At 51.2% G+C, this 24,427-nt stretch overlaps 1 protein-coding gene across 2 annotated transcripts; it reads left to right on the forward strand.

Moving 5' to 3' along the window:
- Window positions 1-3,969: 3,969 nt before the first annotated feature.
- On the forward strand, window positions 3,970-22,710 carry DRAXIN (dorsal inhibitory axon guidance protein). 2 transcript variants are annotated; one of them, XM_044996647.1, is made up of 7 exons: window positions 3,970-4,371; window positions 14,088-14,569; window positions 16,323-16,510; window positions 17,257-17,368; window positions 18,441-18,530; window positions 18,855-18,944; window positions 20,916-22,710. In XM_044996647.1, the coding sequence occupies exons 2-7, from the start codon at window positions 14,110-14,112 to the stop codon at window positions 21,026-21,028; spliced, it is 1,053 nt and encodes a 350-aa protein (XP_044852582.1). In that variant the 5' UTR covers window positions 3,970-4,371; window positions 14,088-14,109; the 3' UTR covers window positions 21,029-22,710. The 2 variants fall into 2 exon arrangements, with proteins under 2 accessions (XP_044852582.1, XP_044852580.1); XM_044996645.1 differs by lacking the exon at window positions 3,970-4,371 and adding an exon at window positions 4,480-4,736.
- The last annotated feature ends 1,717 nt before the right edge of the window (window positions 22,711-24,427 follow it).

The following is a 24,427-nucleotide window of genomic DNA, read 5'->3' on the forward strand; positions in this document are numbered from 1 at the left end:
GCCCCGCGGTATCACCAGCCGCGCACAGCCGGAGGGCGGGGCCGGGGCCTCTGCCGAGCTGGGTGTCGGGGTCCCCCGGGGGCGGGAGGCTACGCAGTGTCCCTGCTCTTCCTCTGCAGATAAAGGGTCTCCGGAGCGTGTATTCCCACGGGACAGGCAGGGTCTAATCCGAAGCCAGTGGGACTGGGAGCCTGTCAAGGAGCTTTGAATCAGGCCTTTGGAGGGGAGTCGGGGGGGGACGACGATGTGGGGGTCAAAAATCACTTTTAAAACAAACACATTTCTGAGCTCTTTCCTCAGTGACACGCTCAAAATTGAGTTTAGCGCTAATATGCTTCTCTTCATCGGATGGTCTCGTTTTACAGGTAGGGAAACTGAGGCACAAAGCGGTGAGTGACTTGATCAAGGGCTTTCAGTGAGTCCCTCTCAGATTTGGTTCTACTCATTTTAAGCACCATACGGATGTGCAATGCTGCACTCAGAGACTGGACATAGTCTGGAATTTAGGGTTGGGGTGCATTAAGGGGCTCTGGGTTTGGGGGGGCTCAGGGCTGAGGGAGGGATTGGGGCACGGGCTTACCTCCGGCAGCTCCCTGTCAACGGCACAGCTGGGGTGCAGAGGCAGGCTTAGTGCTTGTCCTGGCACCGCGGACGACGCTGCACCCTGGAAGTGGCCAGCAGGACTGGCTCCTAGGCAGAGGCACGCGAGCGGCTCTGCATGGCTCTCACCCGCAGGCACCATCCCCCCACCCCCAGCTCCCATTGGCCAGTTCCCAGCCAATGGGAGTGCGGAGCCGGTGCTCAGGGTGGGGGCAGCGCCTGGAGCCCATGGTGCCCCCTGCCTACAAGCCGGACCTGCTGCTGGCCGCTTCCGGGGCACAGCACGGTGTCAGAACAGGTAGGGACTACTCGTTTTTACTGGCCGGCCGCCAGGGTCCCTGGGTGCTGAGCAAGGCGACCCAGTGCCTTGCGTTCTGCGACCCAGTCCTTGAAAACCACTGATCTAGATGCAGGCTTTGTTGTGTCTAAACCAGCAGTTCTCAAACTGGGGGTCGGGACCTCAAAGTGGGTCATGACCCCAGGGCGCCAGAGCTAGTGTTAGACCCAAGCCCCACTGCCCGGGGCTGAAGCCGAAGGGCATCAACCCTGGGCAGTAGCGCTCAGGTTACAAGCCCCCTGCCTAGGGCTGAAGCCCTTGGGCTTTGGCCCTCCCCGCCTGGAGCATCAGGGCTCGGGTGGGCTCAGGTTTCGGTCCCCCACTCCTGGGGTCATGTAGTAACTTTTTTTGTCAGAAGAGGATCATGGTGAAATGAAGTTTGAGAAGCCCTGGTCAAGACAGATGGCTATCCAGCCTCCTTTTGAAAGCCTCCCTCTTAGAGGGACACTTTTAGATCACATTTGGCCCCAAATTCTGCTTCTTTAAGTCAAAAACTCTCAGACCAGTTTGAAAAAAGACGGTAACCAACAAAAATATCTCCAGGCGTTTATATTAATTCCACTGACTATATTTTTAAAAAATCCAAGTAAACATTCCCTTTGGTGTTTACAGCCCACACTGGGCATCATTGTGCCATGGCTTGACAGCCAGAAAGCAAAATTATCTTTATACACATAATAAATAAATACAAAGAAACTGACTTCAGTGATTTTTCATTGTCCAAATTTACAGGCAAACATTAAAAAAAGTTTTTTTTTCAAATTCTGTCATTCTTAATAATCTAAAGTGATATGAGTAACACGGGTATGGAGAATTAAAAATTATTTACATATATATATATATACACACACACACACACACAATGAATTTTGTTGCATCAGAGTCCAATCACCATAGGATGGTCCAGTGGTTAGTGCAGCAGCCTGGGCACAAGACTGGCACAGCTGCACTGCTGTTGTTGTGCCACTGCAGCAGCTGTAGTAGCTCTGTGCCTCAGTTTCCCATCTGTAAAGTGGGGATAATAGCACTTCCCTACCTCATAGTGGTGTTATGAGAATAAATGCATTAAAGATTGTGAGGTGTTTAGATACCACCAGGGCCACCCAGAGGGGGAGGCAAGTGGGGCAATTTGCCCCAGGCCCTGCAGGGGCCCCCATGAGAGTTTTTCGGGGCCCCTGAAGCAGGGTCCTTCACTCACTCCGGGGTCACCGGAAAACTCTCGCGGGGCCCAGGCCCCTGGAACTTCTTCCGCTCTGGGTCTTCGGCGGCAATTCGGTGGCGGGGGGTCCTTCCACTCTGGGACCCACCGTCGAAGTGCCGGGTCTTTGGCAGCAATTCTGCAGTGGGGGCCCCCCGCCGTCGAAGACCCCAGACCCCCTGAATCCTCTGGGCAGCCCAGGATACCACCGTGTAGAAGTACCTTAGATAGACTGATTCTCCTATCTCACTCAGTCATTCCACCTTCTAAATTTTCTCTACCATATTTAGTTTGACACGGGAGCATTAAATTGCAGTCACTTCAAATTTCATATACTCCACATTTGTGCACTGGACCCTTTTACTACAGCACTGATGGTGCAGGAGCCTAGGAGGAAAGCTTCTAGATTTAGTGGGACTTTTCTGATGCCGTTTTAAAATGTGTGCATTGGGGGACATGGCCTGGGTAAAATCTAGAGTCTTTTGCAATAGGCCTCTGCAGCACCAGTTTCAGATTCTGCATGCCAAGCTTCAGCCCTCCCAGTGCGTACATTTTGGACCCTGTCCTGCTCCTAGCGAGGCCAATAGCAAAACATCTCTTGATTTTAACAGGATGAGAACTGAACCCTTTGAAATGAATGAATGCAAAAACCCCAGCTGTGCGCTGAACATTATGGCGAAGATTTGACTCACAAAAACAATGAGGACGTCGCAGATCAGGGCTGCCACACAACCCAGGTGTACTTTCACTGGTGGCGCAGCCCAGCTCCCTTAACTCCTGTGAGTAGTTGCGAAGAAGGCAGCAGGATTACTTCCCTGAGTAAGGAACAGTCATGAATGAATGGGCAGGACCAGGGTTTACATGAGCTCCACAGAGCTCCCCTGTTCTACTCACCTAGTAAAGGCCTCAGCACAGCAGGAAGGATGGCGGGATTGGGCCATGAATGGGCACGTTTGGAGCCCTGCGGAAGAGTGTGCGTGCTCCAGAGGGCTGAGTTAAGGATGCTGGAGCTGGACAGCTGGGCCTTTGCCTCTCTGATGCAGTTATATGTTCAACAGTAACACTCTGTGGTAAAGTCCCTAAATGAGACATGCTGATACATACCATGGCGCACACACACACAAGTCATCACTGAGGAGACATCAGTGCAGTAAGAATTATGCCAAGCAGCTAAAATTGACTGATTATTTTTTAATCCAGCCAGAAATAGAGATTGTGGCAAAGGAAGGAGGGAAAGGACCGTGGGGGAGACCGTTTGAACTGCCAACCCTCTCCTGGGAATTAAAACAATCTGTTGTGGGAGAAGCAGCGAGAGGGAGGGAAGTGAAACCCCAGGTGTGTCCTGGCTTTGAAGAGACCCGTGTACACGAGGGTGATGACTTTATCTGTTCTTTTCCCTGCTAACACAGATGTCCCCAAATCAGGAGCTGCGGGGAGGGGGGGGGTTCCCCATCTTTACACCATTCTCTAGTACGATGGGGGTGGGGGGTTTATCATCAAACAGCCTAACAACCTCCCCCCCGACTATTTGTTCCATCCCATTTGACAGCAATGGAGACTAATCTCTTTGGGGACTGAGCCCGGGGCTCGGCGGACGCGGGCAGACGCTCCACCAGCTGAGCAGAGCCTTGATTTCATTGTGTCCTGCGGTCACCGCGCCGCGCGCTGCCCCGGGACTCCAGAGGCGGCCCCAATCCGCTTTGAAGCGCTGCGGGTGTGAACGGGGGCGGGAGCGGAGCCCCGGGCCGGCAGCAGCTGCAGGCAGGTGAGGCGTGGAGCTGTGCAGCTCCCCCCACACCTGATTCCTGTGACTGGGAGGGGAACTTCCCTTCTCACTCTCGCAGCCTGGCATCAACTTCTCCCCCCGGGGGCTCCCTCCTGCCTTTGTCTCCTGCCTTTGTCTCCTTCTCTCTCTGGGGACCACCAGCTGGGGGAGCAGCCCCGCGGGGGCGCGCCTGGGCTCGGGGACGCGCACTCTCCATTTCCTCCTATTGCAACACCACCACCCCCCAGCTCTATTGCCAGCAGCTCCATCTGATCCCCCTGGGCTTCCCAGCGTCCCCAGCTCCTCGGCCGGCTCTGCACATTCCCCCACTGCCTCTCGCCTCGCCCTCCCCTGTCTCCTCCTCCTCTCGGGTGTGGACACCCCCCCCCCCCGAGCCAGGCACATCGGCTGCTCCCCTCCCAGCTGCCTCTGCCGTCCGGGCTGACTCCAGAGCCGAGGAGCTGCAGACAGGTAGGCAGCGGATCTCTCCCTCCCTGGACCCCTGACCTTGCAACTGGGCTCAGCCCCCTTCTCTGGGGAGGGGGCAGGGAATGGGCAGGTTCTCTCGTCCTTCCCCCGCCCACACACCGTCCCTGCCCATCCCTCCCTCCCAGCCCGGCGGAGAGCTGTGAGATGCTGGGGGTGGCTGACTGCGCCGCGGCCCAAAGACCTCCACTTCCTTAGGCTGCCCCGATCCCTTCCCCCTCTGGGGTTCACAGCCCCTCCGGAGGGGGCCCCCCGTCACCCCCACACACCTGGGCAGCTCGGGATCCCGCTCCCCCGTGCCACTCTCTGCAGTCCTGAGCTTTGGTCCAGTTCGCCTGTGCTGATTTCAGGTACAGCTGCTGATTCTTGGGAAAAGTGGGGGGCGGGGGGGTGACGCCTTTACATCATGGTCCTGCTTAGAATCTCCTGGACTTGGGGGGGGGGGCTCATGCTGCTGATCCCATGTGCCTGGTTGGTGCCAGTCTAAAGTCACTTTTAGCCAGCGATGGCTAAGCCAGCCTTCCGCTTTCATTGTTATGACATGATCCCTCTCATTAGTGCATTGTTTGAGTTGTTCTACCTCCCTGTGCCTGATTCCGCTCCCCCCCCCCCCACCCTGTATTATTGATTCTAGTCACTGTGGTCGCTGGAAGGGCTGTGGTAGGGATGCAGTTTAATCCATTCAAAGGCACCTCAGGCACTGTCTGTTCTGAGTCTGGTCTCTCCCAGGGTTTTATTAGTTATTTTATTGCTTATTTCACATGCAGGCCCATTGCCAACAGTGTTCATTATTTCGGTTGTGGCGGGTTCCTCGGAGTCAGACATGATACAGTCACTTCTAACTATCATCTGCACAACAGATGCCAGTGATGTTTCTTAATGCCTGGCAGAAAGGTGGTGGGACTTAAGAACTGAAATATTTATAGAGCATCCCACTGATTAGGCCTGTCTAGCGATCTGATCTAGTATAGATCTTTGGAGATGGGGCCATGAGTACTGGGGTCAGTCCTTCCGATTAATCATCTGCTCGCCCTCTTTTCCATTCATGCTGAGAATCAGACACGGTTGCTGTTTCCCGGCTACTTTAAATCTTAGTCACTTTGGATACGATTAGAGGCTCTGGGTCACTTTAAGATCCTGTATCAGAGGGGTAGCCATGTTAGTCTGGATCTATAAAATTCGCAAAGAGTCCTGTGGCACCTTATAGACTAACACGTATTGGAGCATGAGCTTTCGTGGGTGAATACCCACTTCGACGGATGCATGTATCCAACGAAGTGGGTATTCACCCACGAAAGCTCATGCTTCTATATGTCTGTTAGTCTATAAGGTGCCACAGGACTCTTTGCTGATTTTAAGATCCTGGTACTCCAATCATGTTGTCTTCCTGAGTTTGCTTGTTTGCACTTTCTACCCTTTGTTTTTCTCCATTCAGTTGTCTAGCTCCTTTTGCACCTAAGAGTAACCACACTGTCCCATTGATCCTAGACATCTCCTCAGCCTGCACTTGCTCCATTGGGAAAAGTTACCATGATGAAAAGCTTCTGTTTTCCTGTTGGTTTTTTTTTAAGCTAATAATTGTATTCACAGAGAAACACATGCACACACCTCTCTCAATTGCTCCCTGATTGTCCTCTAATCTTCTTCTGCTGGTGAAAGTGGGGTTGTGATTCTGAATTAAATGATTTTGGCATCAGCTAATGGCTTATTACAGCTGGTAATTCATCATAGAGCATTTATGTGACATTCATCCAATTCATACGTGAAGTCTTCCATCAGCACAGAGTTTGGATGGAAATTGGTTTGCATTTCCATTACATTTCCCTTTTATAAAACTGTGCATTTCTCTTGTGAAATCTGATTTAAAAAAATCAACACTTATCACACAAGGAATAGTGTCAGTATCTTGCTCTGTGAGCTGATACATGGGGACAAATTCACCCCCTGAAATGATCAACGGTATGGGGTCAAATCCCCCCCCCCCCGGTGTAACTCCGCTGGGTGTTTTTTATCAGTTGGCTGAATGCTTGTCAGTGGAGTGCGCAGTGTCCTTTCCTATTGATCGTCCCCCATTTGTCACTCTGCTTTGTGCATGAAATTAGAGATTCTTCAGTGCCGTGGTGACAGCAAGTGACTATATCTTGGAGGCTAATCTCAGACTCATCGCCATTTTAATCTCATTATTGGGAAGAGGAGACCCCGTTTGATAGCAGGTCACACGTCTCTCACCAATGATGGCTGTGTCAGCTGTTTTGTGACGCTCCAGGGGGAAAGCAGAGCAGAGGGGACTGCATATTCATCCAGGTGCCCCTCTTCCATTTCCATACCGTGTCCTATCTGTCTGTTCCACCTTCTAGGCCATTGGAGGCCCAGTCCTGCAACCCTCTTGCCATAGTGCTACTGAAGTCAATAGAGCTACTCACACATGAGGAAGAGTTATTCCCAAGGGTGCAGGTTGAGGATTGAGGCTCAGGATAATAGGAAGGCAAGGCCCATCTCTTGGGAGAGGAGAGATTTGCAAGGTGTCCAGCTCCGCTCAGAGCCGAAGTGTAAAACTCTGGAGGCGAGTGCAGACCTGATGGCAAATGTATAAATGCAAACCTCCCACTGTATGTGAGCTGCTGAAGATGGGATTGCTTGAGTAGCATTACACGTGTGACACTACGTTTCTCATCAGGAGGGCACACCAGCTCTACCGTTGATCATCAAAGCCAACGTTTTCCACTGGTCACTGATTTTCAGTGCTCCGCTTGAGACACCATGGGCCTGACTTGCAGAGGGGATGAGGCCATCACAACCCCAGTGGGGCCTGCTTTGCCACGGCCTGCAGCTTGTGCAGTCATTCCTGCCAGTGCAAAGTGAGCTTATCGTGGATGTAAAACCCTGCCCATTTGGAATGGTAGCGTTATACGCTCACTTTGCACGGGGGTTCGTGACAACCCAGGGTGCAGGACAATGGAGAATCAGGCCCCTTTAAGGTGTCTTGGGTTGAGCATGCAAAAACGGAGATACCCAGAATTAGGTGGCACTTTTGAAAATGTGGGTCTTACCCCTCTGTGCTTCTCTCCATCCATTAATAAAACAGGGGTAATCCTACAGAGCTGCCTCTCAAGTGCATTGTGCAGCTAAGGTCTGTAAAGCACTCTGAGATCCTTGGATGAAAGGGGCCATGGCATTTTACATTAGACAGTGTGGGTCAGACAGCAGAGACCGACCATCTCTGCCATCTAGACTTAGCAAGAGGCTGCATAGTGGTGGTGGGGGGGGATTTTTAGGTTTGGCCCTGGGACTTTCTTTTGTGTAGCAGCTTTTGCAGTAACTGTAAAATGCCACACCAAGTTAAATAACGACAGAGCGAGAACGGAGCTGCAGAGAAGAAGGCTCTTTCACCAAATTTGGTGACCAGGGACAAGGAGGAGCCAGGGGTGGACAAATGAAGGGGGGAGCAGGGTGGGGCTCAGAGAGGAGAGTGAGGAAAGCTGAAGCAAGTTCATGGACCGTTCGGAAAAGGAGGAGGTGGATCCTGAAAGTAACAGAGTGCTTCTTTGTCTGCACGAGCTAGGTCGGAAAGACGATGCCTGGGCTGGCAGCTCTGGCACGGAAGCTGTCCCGACAGAAAGCTCTTTACAAAACTGGTGACAGGAATATGCAAGAAATGCTCAAAGCCAGGGACGAGGCCATGTGCATTTCCTATATCTGGGGGGGGGGGGGTGTTTGAGATGAGGGCAAGTGGGGGATGCTGGTGAAGGGGAGAGAAACATGAAGTTCCCCAGCACTTGCCTGCAGAAATAGAAAAACAGATGGAGAGAGCCCCAGCAGGGAAGAGAAACCTCATCTATCTGCACAATGCCTGACTCCTGACTCCAGCCCACTCGCTGTATGTCTGCTAGCCCTGAGCAGAGCTCACCCATTCTATTCTCCTCCAGGCCCATCCGTCACCCCCTGGATCCTTCTTTACCGTGAGCCCTGGCAGGGACGACTGGGATTCATTGGCCATCAGCCCTGCCATGCGCACACACAACACACACAGATGATGAGAGAGACACGTACATTTGTCTATCCCTGCAGCTTATGTTCCTCTGTCTGGAGCGCCGTGAGAGCTGTACACTGTAGCACTCCCACCGCGAATTTAATTCCTTAAAGCCAGGAATAAATCTGGCCCAGGTTTCTGTTCAATCCATTTTGATTCAGCCCTGGAGCTCACAAGCTGGTTTCCTCTGTGCTGTCTGTCTGTCAAGAGTCCCAACATTCTTTGTTCATGGGCTCAGAGCTCCTGCTCCCCCCCCCCCCTGATATGGAGTGGGAGGCGGGGGGATTATTAGATATTTGAATGAATTTGGTGTTGGTCTGATGTCTTTGCTTTATCCCTGAGGAACCACCTTTAAGTTGGGGGCAGGAGATGGCTGCATTTCAGTGGCACAGTAAGTCCCTGGTTTTTCTCTGTAGCAACTACAAATGACAGAGCACATTAGTGCCAATTACATTGGTGGGTTTTGTGCTACAGATATCTGGCCCACTAGGAATGGGTCTGAGCCCCAACAAACTCATGTCTTATATAAGCTGCTGAACAGCCACTACTTACCCAAGTTGGATTCAAACTGGTGACTTAGAAGTGGAAGGCTCTATAGCCCATTAATAATCCCCTAAACCATCCTGGCTGCACCAAGGGTAGTTTTAGGACCATTAACAGGCTTGGTAGTATTTGCTTGAGACCCTTCACTCTGTTAGCAGGTGTTGATCCTGCTGGGAATGTTAAGTGGGTTCTGCTGACACACTGAGGGGGGTGACTCATTCCCCTGCCTGGATAGGGGAGGCAGGAGCGGCTTCTAGAGGAATGAGGATCTAGGGTGTGGGCCAAGCAGCACTGAGGGAGGAACCCTGGGAGCAGCCCAGCCTAGGGGAACTTTATAATCTTTGTTGATTAAGCCGGATCCCAGGAAGGAGGTGAACTTTTGTCTCTACATTATGTACAACTTTGTTTCAGAGCAGGCTGGCGAAGGCATCTCCTTGCAGGGGCAAATTCCGCTCTGACGTAACACCTACTGAGGTGAACACAGAATCTATCCTGTTATGAAGAGAGTGGAGTGGAGGTGTCAGACTGATGCTGGCTGCTGTGTCTCTGAAATGCACAGCACAAGGGGCTTGGTACAAGTGCGGTGCTCAATCAGGAGAGAGGCTACGCTGGAGCTTGGTTTGGAGGGAGGAGGATCAGGAGCCAGACTGGCTGCTGATGGGAAGAGCAGCAGCGGGAGGCCGGAGAAGATGCAGACCAGTGTCAGAAACGAATGGGTTTGTGTGTGTAAAGCAAAGGATACCGGAGATGGGAAGGGAGAACTTGCAGACTGTGCAGGGGAAGAGGATTGGGCCTAGGGAGATGGGAAGTGGAGGTAGCAGCCGGATCTGGGCATATGACTGGGTGGTGCAGAAGAGGATGCACTATATGGAGGAGTCCCATGTTGACAAGGGGCATTGTAGGAGTTGCTCTTTAATGGAGCGGCGGTTCCATTAACTCAGGGCGGCCCGAATGCATGCTGTTGTCTTTAGAGCCATGCGGGCAGGACAGCAGCATAAGCACTTCTTAGCTCCTCTGATGGCAGGAGCTGTATGATACCACATATTTATTAACTGCATTATCATTGCAAACCTGTGCCCTCTTCCCCATGCCCGCAGATCTAGTGCAGAGTGGAGGTAGCCCTCTGGCCCCTGCAAGATTCCAAACCGTATCATGCCCTCAGGGCAGCTCCTAAGCCCAGGGCCTGGGCGCTGCACTTTCCCAGCGGGTGAAGAGCTGCATTTAAGTTCACAGCAGCATTGAGCCCCGCAGGGGGGTTCTGCCTCTGATTCTTTGGCATCAGGTCCCCAGAAGAACACGTGGCTGGGGTAATGCTCAAGTGGAAAGCAAAGGGCTCGTGGCTGCACTAGTGATTGTGATGTGTGGCCCAGGCAAGAGCCGCCTGTTTAATCCACTCTTGGCACCTGCTGTTCCTTCCGCTTGGTACCCTCCCGTTTCTCCTGTGGATGAGCAGGTGAGACACTGTTCCCAGTCCTTAGAATTCAGAGTTGCCAAGATCCAACTGGTTTGCTCTCATTTAAAAAAAAAACAAGATGAAAATGTTCTGGACACAGAGATACTGTTTTTGCTCAACAATGTTTATTGTTTCACTGGCCTTGGACTGGGAACTGCAGATGCTTTGCTAGATGGATTCCAAGTTGAAACTCTCGATTTTGCATGAACCAAAACGAAATGCTATTTTGTAGCATGACCTCCCTTGGCAAATAAGAGAGTCCAGTGCCTCGCAAAGCAATGCTTAGACAAGCGGCTTTCCTTGTTCATTAGCAGCCCTAAATAAAGGCACGGGTGCTGTCTACACTAGCGCTGCTAACTTCCAGGGGAGGGGCTTTTCCCGATGGGAGTGGAAAAGTATGGAAGGGTTTGCCTCCTTCCACTCTCTAAAGACCCACACGCAGTAGCTGTGGGACGGCTGTGACGGAGCTTGCTGGGGATGAATAAACAGGGTTTTCACTAGAGGACTGAAGAATTCCTTCTTATGAGCACATCAGTTGCTCCTGGCAGCCAGGGCTTCCCTTTCTTCCTCATGTGCTGGTGACAAATCCCCAGCAAAATGTGCCAGTGGTAAAGATTCTATCAGTACCAAGTAATGGGCATTTGGCGAGTCCTTTTAACTCATGTCTTTCATGTCTGATTCCTAACACGCGCACACTGAATCTCCCTGACACAGCCATCGTGCTTTCCTGGGAGCTAACCCTCAGAAAGCTGATCTGGCCCATCCGCTCAGGGCTCCTTTATCCTGGCTCAGGGCCAGATTCTGCTCTCGGTAATGCAGGTGTGAATGCAGAGGAGCTTTCACTGACCTCAGGGGGGACGCTCCGGATTTACACTGAATCTGTGTCATAGTTTGAAACTCAGGGAAAACATCTTAACTGTGGAAGAGAATCTCAGGCCTCCTGCGGTCGGCTTCATGAAGCAGCGGTGGGGCTGGCATCAAAGGAGATGCTAGTTATTCCCCTTTCCTCTGCTTTCTTGTCATGCTGACTCTAGCCGGACAATCCATAGAGGCTGCCTGGAACCTGAAGGGTTAATGGCTGCTGTGCAGTGGTCTGAGGTTTAGCCATTGCAGGCATGTACTTAGGAGGTGCTCACTGGGAGCTGGGGTGACCAGAGGTCCTGATATCAGTGGCTTTGTTTTAAAAAGGCAACCCCCCCTCCCCTCCCCCCGGTGAAAAAAGTGTCCTGATTTTTCACATTTGCTATCTGGTCACTGTCCTGGGAGCAGGGGGAAATGAATCAGGAGTGAAGAGAATTGGGGGGGGGGGGAAAGATGTTGGTGTGCCAAGCTCTGCACCCCCAAAGAGACACAGTTCTTCCTCTGCGATATAGTTTTTGTTACAATCTCATATTAAGCCGAGTCCACCAGGGCCAGCGTCAGCCCCGGAAGCCTTTTTGTGGCCTAACCCAGCGGAGGAGGTGAAGCGCTGCAGTTAAATTCTAGAGATGGTCATTGTCTTCGGGGGTTGGGCTTCCCATTGCTCTATCCAGACTCAGGGGGACCATGCTAATAACAGTACCTCTGTCCCACGGCAATAGGTGCACTAGAAGGGTGGGGGGAGCGATGAGAGAAGGTGTGTATGATCAGGGCAGTGAAGTCCATACATTGATTGTGTGAGGGTCTGAAGACCCGTCTTAGAACAAAAACCCGAGCAGTAAAGAAACCACGTGAGAAATCTGAATACAAAGAGAAGTAAATAATACTATTTTGCCCTCGCCACTCCATCTAAGGATCTCAAATGGTTTTACTGACCTAACAAGCCTCCTGACGCCAGTAACCCCATTTCACAGATGGGGAAACTGAGGCAAGGAGTGGTGAAGTGACTTGCCCAAGGCCACAGGGTGGCAGAGCAGGGAACGGAACCCAAGAACAACAGCTCAGAATCCCAGTCCCAATCCCCTATTTGGCACACGAGACAGCCCTCCCACCCTTGGCAGCCCAACAGAGGTGACTGGACGCGTTCGTCTGCCGCCTGGCTACCCTTCAATGGAACGCTTCCAGGGTTTTCTCAGACCCTGCTTTGCTTTAGCTTCCCTGCCCCAAGCCAATCACCTGCCCTACAAGGCCGTCGGCTGCTTCCAGTTCTGACATGTTCATTTCAAGCAAGCCGGCTGTGAGGAGGCCCAGAATGCCCACCTGCCTGGCAGGCAGCTCCAGCCCGGCAGCTGGCACTGGGCTGCCCCACCATTGCCCGTAGGAGCCAGGATCCCATCTCTACCTACTCGGCTGGCAGGAGGTAAAAGGGAAAGGTAGGGGGGCTAGTCAGAAATCAAAGGGAGGCATCACCATTGATTAATGACCTTCATTTGCACATGCAACTGGAACCTCTCCTCCCCTGCAGGCCTTGCACATGCTGCTGTAACCAAGGCTGGAATAGGAGGAGGTAACCAAGGAGGAGGGACTCCTTCATTGCCAGCCTTGAGCCTCTTCACGCTGTGTTCACATTCAGTCCTGAGTCTTGGCCTGCCTCCCACTTCATACTGCTTCAGTCCTGGCCTCCCCCTGCGCTCCAGGTGCATCCAGTCTCAAGGACCCTCCTCGTTTGCTGCGCTCCTGGGCCCTGCCTGCACGTTATAGTCATTGACCCCTGGTGTCCCGAGAGGTGGGGCTAAGCTGCCAACGTGGGTTCTGGACTCCGACTTCCCCCAGAGGTCAGGGCTCTTCCTAGCTGGTGAGGTTCGGCTGGACTGTTAGGCCGACGCTCAGTTTGACTGAAATCAAAGAAACTGCCCATTTATGCCAGCTGAAGTCCTGGCCCAGGGGCCCTAGCCTGGAATGTCCCCTTTACTCACTGGTTCTCAAACGCACTCCTTATTCATGCTGAGTCAGGACTCCCCGGACTGGAGACTCTTTGTATCGCAGACGCAACTGGAGAGCCAGTGTCTTCCCACGTAACAGGCTCGTTGAGCGAACGATGTCTTTCCGTTCACTGTTTTTCTTGATGCAAGGTTTTGCTAAATGCAGGATCTGCAAGGATTGCATTCTCTTTGCCAGGAGGAGACATGGGACGGGGTGAGTAAATTCAGCATGTGACGATGCTGCCTTCTGGCCACTCTCCTTCTGCAGTGCTGCTCACCCTCTTAAGTCAGCAGTGTGGCATAGAGGGCAGGAGTCAGCGTCGGAGCACCTGGATTCTGTTCCCAGCTCTGCCAGTTGGTGATGTTGACCAACGCACTTAATTTCTTGGTGTCTCCCCTGTTCCTCAAAAGAGGATCACAACACTTGGCAGTCTTTGTAAAGCAAGTTGAGAGCTTCAGATTAAAGCCACATTCAATGAAACTGAAAGGCAGAAGATTTCAAACTGATAAAAGGAGAGGCTTTTTATTATAATTATTATTTTGCATAATGCTCGGTTGGCCTGTGGAACTCATTGCCACATGATATCATGGAGGCCAGGAGCCTAGCAGGATTCAGACCAGGATGAGACTTTCATATGGCTAACAAGAACATCCAGAGTGGTGCTATTAAGGGATAAAAACACAGTCCCACGAGGCTGGAGTGCAGCTGTGGGACCAGTGAGTGTGATGTGTTTAAAGGGCTGATCTCAATCCTGGTATGGGGCAGGGGGTTTTGTGGGCACTACAAGGCCTGGATTCTTTGATGAGCTTGATGCTGATTATATGTTTACCTCAGGTGCGGCAAGGCGCCCAGGATTATGGCATCTTCCTCCTGCTCCTTGTCCCCTTTCTTTTTCTTCTGTGTCCTGGTTCTCTCTGACATCCGCCCAGTGGGCTCCCTGGACCCTGGCACCCAGGACAAAAACATCCCAGAGACTAACAACAACCTTCAAAACGAGGAGCTGTGGCAGCATCAGCCCCGAGCAGGGCACCACCGCAGGCATGGTGGAGCCAAGAAGGACAGGGCCCATGGCATGACTTCCAGAGGGCAGGTGTCTGGAGAGGAGGCCCTCAGGCTGGCGAGTGGGACTCCAGCGGGGGAGGACCAGGGAGCAATCCAGCGGCCCGCTGCCCTGAAGCAGCAGAAGGACGTGTTTCTGGGCTTTGAGTTCCCATATCCTGAGAGAGAGAACCAGTCCCCGGGGTCGGAGAAGGGGAAGAAGCAGAACCGGGAGCACCGGCGGCACAGCCGCAGGAAAAGGCTGAAACAACACAGAGGTAGCAGAACCCTAAGGGACTCAAAGGGACCAAGGTCTCCTGGCTGCTTCGGAGGGCAAAGTGTGTGTGTGGGGGGGGCGGGGAAGTGTGTGAGCGGAAGGTGTCTGAGGCGGGTCAGTGTGTGTGTGAGGGGGAACGTGGCTGGGGAGGGGCGGTGTGGGAGGGAAGGGAAGTGTGTCGGGGTTCTGGGGGTGAGGGAGGAGGGTGATTGGGAATGGACAGTGTGTGTGTGCAGAGGTGGAGAGGAGCATGGGAGGGTGTCTGGGGGCAGGGTGTGTGGCTGGTGTGAGCCGGTGGGTGGGCATATGTACAAAATATGCACAAGAAAATGTGAAAACGTTGAAATCTCAGGTTGTCACAATTCATTGCTGTTTTGTAAAACTGATCTGATTTTGGGACGGAAGGAAACCCTGAAATGTCATGGGAGTTGGGTTGTTTTGGCTTTCTTTGGGGGGTTTATTGTTGTTTCTTTTCCTCAACTGCTCCAGTTTACAAACACATCTCAGCAATGTTCAAACCTTCCAATCTTGACCTGGGAACGTTACCAGAATTGGAAATTAATACATACATACAACAATTTTCATCCACGTTATTTTTATTTATTTAGCATCAAAACTTGAATTCTCACTTTTTTCAGTCAAGCCAGTTTAGCAAAGTTGTGTGAAACATGTACATTTTGCAGGTGCCAAATTACGCTAACAGAAATTAAAGCAACTTTTTAATTAACAAGGGAGCTGCTTTGCTTCTCAGTTCCAGCTGTGTATATGCATGACTCCGGAGGCCAGTTTCTCAGCTGGTGTAAATCAGCATCGCTCTATTAGAGCTAATGCAGCTATGCCAATGTACACCAACTGAGAATTTGGCCTCCGATATTTCCCAGGGCTCACCTCAATCTCTTTCTGCCCTCCCTAAAAGAAAGAGCCCTTGGTTGCTTTCTTATGGGACTGACTGCTTCACACAAGGTCTAGAGGAGGGAGAACAAAGAACACTACTGCTGGTTTCAGGCAGTATTTTTCCCAGACTGTTGCAATCTTCCTGTGTAGACATAAATTTAGCTTAAGGTGTAAATTTAAACTGATTTAGTTAAACTAGTACAAAGGGCTGTGTGGACGCTCTTGCTTCAGTTTATCTTAAACAGTCAACTAGGAACAGATGTACACGGAACCAAAATAAACTCTCAAACTGAAATAAGTGTGTGCACACAGTGGTTTGTGGTGGCATAACTATATTGGTTTCAACCTGATTTAAATTAGACAGTTACAGCTTACCAATTAAGGGTGGGTTACTCAAAAGCACTCAGCCATACTCTACTCCTATTGACTCCAGCGAGCATTGGCTGAATCCCACAATATAGTTTTAAATCAGTGGCCATGCCCTGTTTTTCTATGGCATTCCCAGATAAGTTCTTCGGGGCAGAGATTATTTTGTTGTTTGTACAGCACCAAGCATCATTGGCTGCTGGGTTGGCACTTCCACAATACAGATTAATAATAATAATCATAATTAATAATCAATAAAAGTCTGTGTCAGCCCCTTCGGAACTTCCCCTGGGAGAGGTGGATTTGGAATGAGATGGATTTGAACTGCTTCCCTCACCCCACACAACTTAAGGTCCAAGTGCATCTGATGTCCGGATCCAGCTTCAAAGGCTGCAGGTGGTGTTGCGGTGTAACTATCCCCAGGGGAAATTCGGTGGCCCTAGCAAGGGAAGGGATGAGGAAGATGAAGTTGTTGTCCTTGTCACCTTCTGTAGGCAAAGGCCCTGACCCTGGGCCGAGCTCGCTGTATAAGAAGCCTGAAAACTTTGAGGGGCAGTTTCAAAACCTGCAGGTGGAGGAATTCACGGGTCTGGCTCCCACGGTGCTCCTCTTCACCACGCTGGAGACAGCAGCTTCTACTGAGGAACCACCAGCTCTTCCAGCTGCATCCCTTCGGCCCCAGGTAAAGGTGCATCTGTTAAACGCACTGGACTCTCCACTGCTGCCGCTTGCTGGAATTTTCAAAGGGACCTGAGGGAGTTAGGTGCTCAGCTGTCCTAAGTCAAGATCGGTGGTGGTATGGAGGCTGATGATGGCTGGCTATCCCCACCTGGAGACAGCAGAATCCTGGGAGAGGAAACAGGTAGCTGCTTGGTGCCACCATCTCCCCCCACAGTGATCAGCTCTCTACTGAAAAACACCTTCTCCCCACCCAGTGTGAGACCCCAAAACTTCCCCATGAGCTACAATGCCTTCCTGCCCCTTTCAGGCATCCACTTTCCAGGTGTATTGTCTGACGCAAAAACTCTCCTAAAAGTTCCTCAGAGACAACCAGAGCATCTCCTCACTCAGGAAGATCACCTCCTTTGATTGAGACATCTCCAGCATGTCCCAGTGGACCCAAGATGCACCTGGAAGCCAGGCACTCATGAGTCCTCGTCCTAGGCTCTGCCACTGACTTGCTTTATAGTCACAGGGTAGGATTTTCAGAAGCAAGCAGCATGGACCTAACTGCTCCTGTTGAGGTCACCAGGAGTTTTATCCTTGGCTTCGACGGGCACAGTGAGGCCGATGCTGAACAATCTGTGAAATGGGGGTAAAAATCCCTACTTCTGGGGAGTCAGTGTCCTTAAAGTACCTGCTGAAATTTGCCTGCAGGGCCCTACAGAAGGGCATACGACTTACTGCCTTGCTTCTTGTCATCTGCAGGCCCGTGTCAGGCAAGATGGGGACGTGATGCCCACCCTGGATATGGCTCTGTTTGATTGGACAGATTATGAAGACCTCAAGCCAGAAACGTGGCCATCTGCCAGGAGGAAAGGTATCCATGGGACCCACTATTGCTACCTGTACCCTCCACCATCCCTCTAAGGCTTGGGGGTCCCAGCTATCCAGGAAACTGGAGGACAGACTTGGGGGGGAAGGAAGGAGTAGGAGAGACAGCCGAAAAGCTTAAGTTGTCTTATTGCATCGGTTAGATTGTGCAGCTGATTATACCTAACACACCCCTGCCATGGCTGTACCCAGACTCTGTGCTTGTCAAGATGAGGATGCACATTTTAGCTTTATAAGCTTCCATGCAAATACCCATCACAGACATTTCTCTACCGCCATGCAAAACCTGCTGAACCCTTGGTCTATCACAAAGGGCATTTGGAGGGCATAAGACATAGATTTGCCAACTTCTTCCTTTTATTTTATTATCTGACACACATCCGGCTCTAGTCTGTTCAAGTCTCCATATTGAGCAAACCACATCTCTGCAGTATCGAGTGATTTATCTGGTACTGTCAGCTGGAAAGAGAACAGTGTTAGTGCCAACGGCTAAGGAATCTGTCATCGTTTCTCAAGAGCTAATCCACGAATCTAGCTATGGAAAGTATTGTTTTTAGAACTATCTCCATTAGCTGGGGCTGATTCTTCTGACTCCCGCTAAACCCTTCCTCTATCCACTTGTATTTCGTGTTCCCGAGCAATTTGCCCTGAGCTGGTCCAGAAGATGTGGTTTGGGTTAGGCTCAGGCTGAGGGAGATTCCAATAAGCAATGAAGCCTGTGAGGAGCAGAGGTGAGACTTGAACTGTAGAAGTTTGGATCCAGATCAGAACTTCTCTAAAGTTTTGAGGCTGTTTGGATCTAGGGATGGTTTGGTTCTGGGCCTATCTCTAGGAAGGAGTGCTGATCTTGGAAGCTTTCAAAGACCTTCTGTTCCCCGTGAGCAGTGGGAGTGCTGGTCATTTGGACTAGTGAGAGGGAACATGGGAGAAGGTCACAGTAGCTTAGCACCTGCTAAAGAAATGCTGCTACTTCACCAACCCAGACTGCAGGAAGGTTCAGGCTGCTGGAAAAGATACTGTCCCATTGAGTTCCATCAGCTATTTGCTCTTGTCCCTAGAGAAACACCGTAGTAAGAGCCCCAGCAGTGGGAATGAAACCGTGGTGGCTGAAGGAGAACCATGTGACCATCACCTTGACTGTCTCCCAGGTGAGCATCAGCCTCATCAAAACAAATTCATTCATTGCAGAGTTGGTTGCAGACTCTGGAGTGTTTGGAATCCAGGCCTGGATTCTGGGGCTGGGGTCGGATGAGGGAGGGGTGACATCCCCCTCTAACTTATCCTAATTTTGAGAAATGAGTGGGGTGCCGAGGTGAATGTGGAGCCTGCTGTGAACATCCATGTTCTGACAACGCGCTGGGGCTGTGACCTGGAGGAATTCCTGCTCCAGGCAGGTGCTAGTGGGGAGATAATTCAACTGCAGTTTCTCTCCTTTTGACCATCTCTTGATGGCTCACTCGCTGTGTTGGCAGGATCCTGCTGTGACTTGCGTGAGCACCTCTGCAAACCGCACAATCGAGGCCTTAACAACAAATGTTATGATGACTGCATGTGCACTCAAGGTGAGTTCAGCTCGTCGCTGGTGGGAGACCCCCAAGTCCTTGTTTTCTTCTTATCACTGGTTCAGTGGCTGGCTACAGAGATTATAGAGGGGCAGTGTGGTCTAGCAGTTTGAGAGCCGGGACCCCGAGTTCTAATCTTGTCTCTGCCATTAACTTATTGCATGTCCATGGTCAAGTCATTTAATCTCTCTATTTCCTCACCTGCAAAGTAGGGAAATTAATCCCTCCATCCCAGTCTCAGCAGAGGAGTGTGAGCAATAATCCATTAATGGCTGTAAGGGGCTTTGAAAATGCACTGGGCTATATACTTTCTAGGTAGATTTTTCTCAGAGGTGTAAATTGTAGCAGGATATTCTAGAGCCAGGACCTTATTCAAACATGATGCTGTGATAGATTGGCCTCAGGAAGATGCTCCGATGGAAATCCCAGTGGGGCTGCCCCAGGCTCTGTTTCATGTTTAGGCTACTTAAGTTAATGACAAGTATGCATTCCTTATCGTATGTTGATCTCCCATGAGATATGGTGGTAGGATAAATTTGGAGTCGAGCGAAGCTCTGATCATATGTGTTTTTCTTATGGTGGAACTGAATGGCCTGGGGGCATTGGTAATGACATGCAGAACCTTTCCCCTCTTGGTAGACAGGTCTGAATGCAGCTCAGAGCAGTGGTATCCAAATCCAAATGCCATCTGCTCAGTGACCTGTGACATCAGTCCAGTGGACAACTGCCCACATCATAAAATCCATCCCTCAAAGGCAATTTTGTTGGCTGTCTCATTGCAGAAGCCAGGGAGACTGAAGTCCCCTCTCACCCCTGAAAGGGTCTCTCTCTAGGGGAAGCTTGCACTGCCCAACCTGTGCTGTCCCTGCTCTGTGGAGCAAAAGAGGGCTCTTGTCTCCAGGGCTGTCCATGCCGGGCCTTCCGGCAATACCAAGGGCCAGCCATACATCATTGTCCTCAGTGGAGCTACCGGGATTTGTACTGGCTGGCCCAACGTTCTAAATACTTCCCATGGTTCTGATTGACAAGAGGCTAACTAAGAAGAGGCACATGTGCCAAGTCCCAGCGCCAGATGAATGACCGGGGCAAATTCCCAGAGTGAAACACCCTCCTTAGGAAGGCTGTTCATTGGTATCTTCTTAAAACAGAGGCTGCTTTCCTAGTATACATATATTACTTCTTCACCAAAGGCTACATCAACCAGCATCGCATGTTCCCTACCCTTGAGGACCTGATCCAAACCCCATAGAAGTCAATGGAAAGACTCCTCTTGACTTCCGTGGGCTTTTGATCGGGCCCTCAGTCACCGCTGTCAGACGCCTCTGCCGCCTCTCATGAAGTTTGAGAGAGAGAAAGTAGCAAGGGGAGCTCCCCGACTGTTGCTGCTCTCATAGCCACACATTAACTGTGATTTCCCAGAGGCGGGATCGCTTAGACAGTAATAGGAAGTAATCGGGGGAGACCAAGCAAAACTTCCTATGGATTGTCCTTATTGTTGTCAGTGGAATTTCTGAAGCGCCTGTGAAACACACTGTCTGCACCAATGAAATCGCAGCCATAAACGAACAGACGTCACCTTTGAGCAGTGAGCTAAATAGCATTTAATACAAGAGACAAGAAAACAATAAGCCCTGCACGGTCCAACCCAGGTGATGGGACTTCTCTGCCAGTCTGGTCCAAATGGCTCCCCCAGCGTTCATGGGACAGTCCCCGTGGTGGTGGGTTCTGCCATTGACTCTGTGTGTCACCATGAGTCGCATGTCCTCACTGCTGAGCTTGCCTCTGCTTCTCCTACTGTAAAATGAGGACCAGCCTAATTCCTTGAAAGCTCTGTTCACCAGCACACACGCAGACTCCAGTACAATTCCGTGTGTGTGTGTGTGTGTGTGTGTGAGTGCGCACACCCACACCCAGATTACTCCCCAGAGCAGTTAGACCATCTCACACTCATCATCTGTGTCTTCTGTGCAGGGCTACGTTGCTACGCCAAATTTCACCGGAACCGAAGAGTGACCCGGAGGAAAGGGCGTTGTGTGGAGCCGGAGTCAGCCAGCGGTGATCAGGGATCGTTCATTAACGTGTAGAAGGGGGCAGAGATTCATTTCCAGCCTGGAGGGCCGGGGACGAGTTATTTATAACTAGCAGTGGGGAGGGGTGGGAAAATATCTACCAAATGATTGAAGCTGCAGGCTCTGATCGGGCAGGGCCCTAACAAGACTGATTCTGGTGATGAGATGAGGGTAGTTGTTCTCCACCTTTTCTATCCCAGGACCACCACCCCGCGGACATCTCTCCCATCTCGCTGGGACCCCCCTCTCCCATCTAGCAGAGTGATTGGGGCCCCCTGACACCAGTTCATCACCCTTGAGTTGAGAACCTCTGAAACAGGGGAAAGGGGCCTTATACCCTCTCTGCTGAGAGGGAAAGAGAATTCAAGACTCTCTTCTCACTGCAGCTGACGTTGCCTCCTTTAGGTCGAATGGAAGCCAGGGCTTAAGTCTTTCGCCTTGGTTATTTCTTGTGAGAAGACTGGGAGGAGCTCCCCTAGGAATCCTGGGTTCTGGGACAGGTGGGCGGGTGTCCTTGTTCTCTTCTGCTTGAAACCTATATGAGAGATCAGAGAAGATAACCAGGAAATTGGATACCCCGAACTGGACCATTGCATGGGACATGCCCATTCTCTGCAGACCTGAAATTCTTGCTTTCCCTATGGCTTATCGCCCACAGCCAGTCGGATTCTTTCTTCTCTACCTAGGATTGTGGGGCAGTGACGCATGGCTAAGCAGTGCTTTAGTGATAGCCCACGTCACACACTGGACAAACACTCGCCTTCACTGGTGACTCTGTCCAGAACCCACACCTCAGTGTCTGCGTGGGGTTAATTTGGAAGATAAGAACCTGAACCTCAGCTGGTGTATGTGGCTGCTGCTCCATTGACTTCAGGGGAGTTGGACCCATTTTACACCACCCAAGGATCTGGTGCTAAATGTGTAGGTGATGAGTCACTGGATCTTAGTTCTGCTCTTTGCTTTGCCAGAGACTCGCTGTGGGGCCAGTGCGAGTCACTCTACCGCTCTGTGCCTCTGTTTCCCCTTCTGTACAATGGAGATGTCTCCCTCCCTCCTTCAGTTCATTCATGTTGGTGACCCACTTTTCAGAGCCTCCGGTGCACTGTGCTGTTGGTAAGGGGCGCCAGCCGGCACGCCCCCTTTCAGAGGACCAGCAACTCGGCACGCAATCTGATCTGAGTGACCAGGCAGATCTATGAGGGGGCTCTTGGCAAGAGGACTCAATTGGGGGCTGGTGCAGTTAGCCAGAGGGTCTGTCCCTGGGGTCTGCACCGCGGCACTGGGACACGGGGAGATGCTGATTTTGCTTTTCTTCAACCAGCAGCCAAGGCTGGAACGAGACTCACCTAGCCACAAAGCCATGCCCTGTTTTAGTTCCCACTGCAGTTTGCAGACTCTGAGTTCCTGAGCCTGTCCCTTCCCCATCCCTCCCGCTCTCTCCCATGGAGGACAAGCTGGTTGGGATGGGCTGAAGCTAAATGTCCCGGCCTGCAGCTCTCACTCATTTGGTTCTCCTTTGGAGTGTGGGTTTTTTAATGATTATTTTTAGGAGTTTTCTGGGGAAATGCAGTTTTCCTAGTGAACAGACAATAACGTTTCTGATGATGGAAGGTGGGGGAGGGCTGTTACCTTGTAGTGCATCCTGTGACGTGTTGCATGTGCATTTGGTTGCGATGTAAATAAAGAGATGATAGTTCTCCTTTGCCCCACTTTTTCTGCTTCCTTGTCTACCTCCATCCCTGGGACAGGAGCCCATCAGAGAGCCTGTGTGAGGCTAGGTTCTGGGGCTCCATCCAGTCCAGTCCATCTCCAACATCAGCTGCTTCAGAAGATTGGAAAACAGCCTGGCACTAGGCAGCTATGGAATAACCCACTCACAGATAAAGGTTTCTTCCCAACTCCCAATAGCTGGAGGCTGTCTTATGCTCTGAAGTGTGAGGGCTTAGAGTCCTTCCAATATTTTTTGTTGTTCTTGCCATTATAACTCTGGATATGCTTGTTAGGCATATACACATCCAGTCCTTTTTTAATCCTGCTAAGTTCTTGATCTCCATAATATCTTGTGGCAATGAGTTGCACAGGCTAACTTCATTGTGTGATAAGTGGTGGTGGTTAGACACTAGGTGTCATTCTCTCTGAGTCAGTACTGAATCAGAAGGGTGACCATACATCCCAGGACAGTCCCTTTTTAAAGCCCTGTCCCTGCCGGCCCAACTTTTTTTTTTCCAAAAGGAGGCATTTGTCCCGTTTGCTCTGGCTGAGCTGGCAAGAGCAATGGGACAAATGCCCACTTTTGTCAAAAAAGTGGGGTGCAGTGTGGAGGAACATGTGGGGGAGGCAAAGCTGGGGAGGGGAGGCAGCATTCCAGCTTGGGGCAGGGGGTGGCGAGGTGCCAGGGTCCGGGGGGACAGCCTCATGAGGGTCCCCCTCAGGGTTCTAGCCATGGACAGTGTTGTGAGGGCAGGGGCTCAGGCAATCGGCTGGGGGTGTCCTGTTCTTCTTTGGCATGAAAAGGTTCTGTGTTGCTTGAGGTAATGTCTTTTGGAGGTAAACCCAAGATCTCAGCCCTTTTTGCAGGAGTGAGGGTATTACCCCTGGTGGTCTGGTCACATTCCAGTTTGAATCATTATATTCTACCTCCCTAACTTCCCTCTGCTGTTTCATCGGGACATGCTGCTCTCCATTTTCTGCCCTAACTTCTTGTGTAATGTTGCCGCGCACTGTTATAGGAAATTTTGGAAGCGCACACGCAACAGTTCCCACTCCACAGTGTGAAGTCAGACTAAAGGCCCAATAATGACAACTTTATAAAGCTGTGCATATAATAAGAAATAGGACGCAAGCGCGTCTGCACTGCCAAAAGAGATTCCGAGGGAGGAATTTGTGAAGGAACCCTGAAGACAAAACCCACAGTGCGGGTAGGCAGTAGCTGCATTGTAGTATGATTTCTGTCCAAGACAGGACTAAAGCATGCGAATTTGGGTCCAACTCCCAGCAACAGGAGGACTGCAATTAGCCAGCACAGATTGCAGGAGAAGCGTAGCCTCTCTGACAGGCCGGCTTCATAACAAAGGGTGGCACTGCCAATGTTATTGCCAACAACTGAAGTTTAAAGGCAAAAGTTCTTAGCTGATCGGTCAGTTGCAGAGTTCTTAGATCTGGCCCTCAGTTTGCTGACGACAACCATGTTCAAAACGCAGCTGATGAGGCTCTGCCAGGACACACTTTCCGCCATGGTTGTTGCTAGTCTGATTGTGCGCAGGTGAAGCCCCGCCTCAGATAGTGGCGCTCTGTGTAGGGGAAGGGGTCTGCCCATGCGGCGCTCGCTGCAGGATCTGGGCCATAGTGTGTATTAGCTAGTGGGCACAAATCATCATATCAAGCTGGAAGCAGCTTTAAACAGCGGCAAACGCA

The sequence above is a fragment of the Mauremys mutica genome, chromosome 21 (assembly GCF_020497125.1).
Source record: "Mauremys mutica isolate MM-2020 ecotype Southern chromosome 21, ASM2049712v1, whole genome shotgun sequence".
Lineage (NCBI taxonomy): Eukaryota > Metazoa > Chordata > Testudines > Geoemydidae > Mauremys > Mauremys mutica.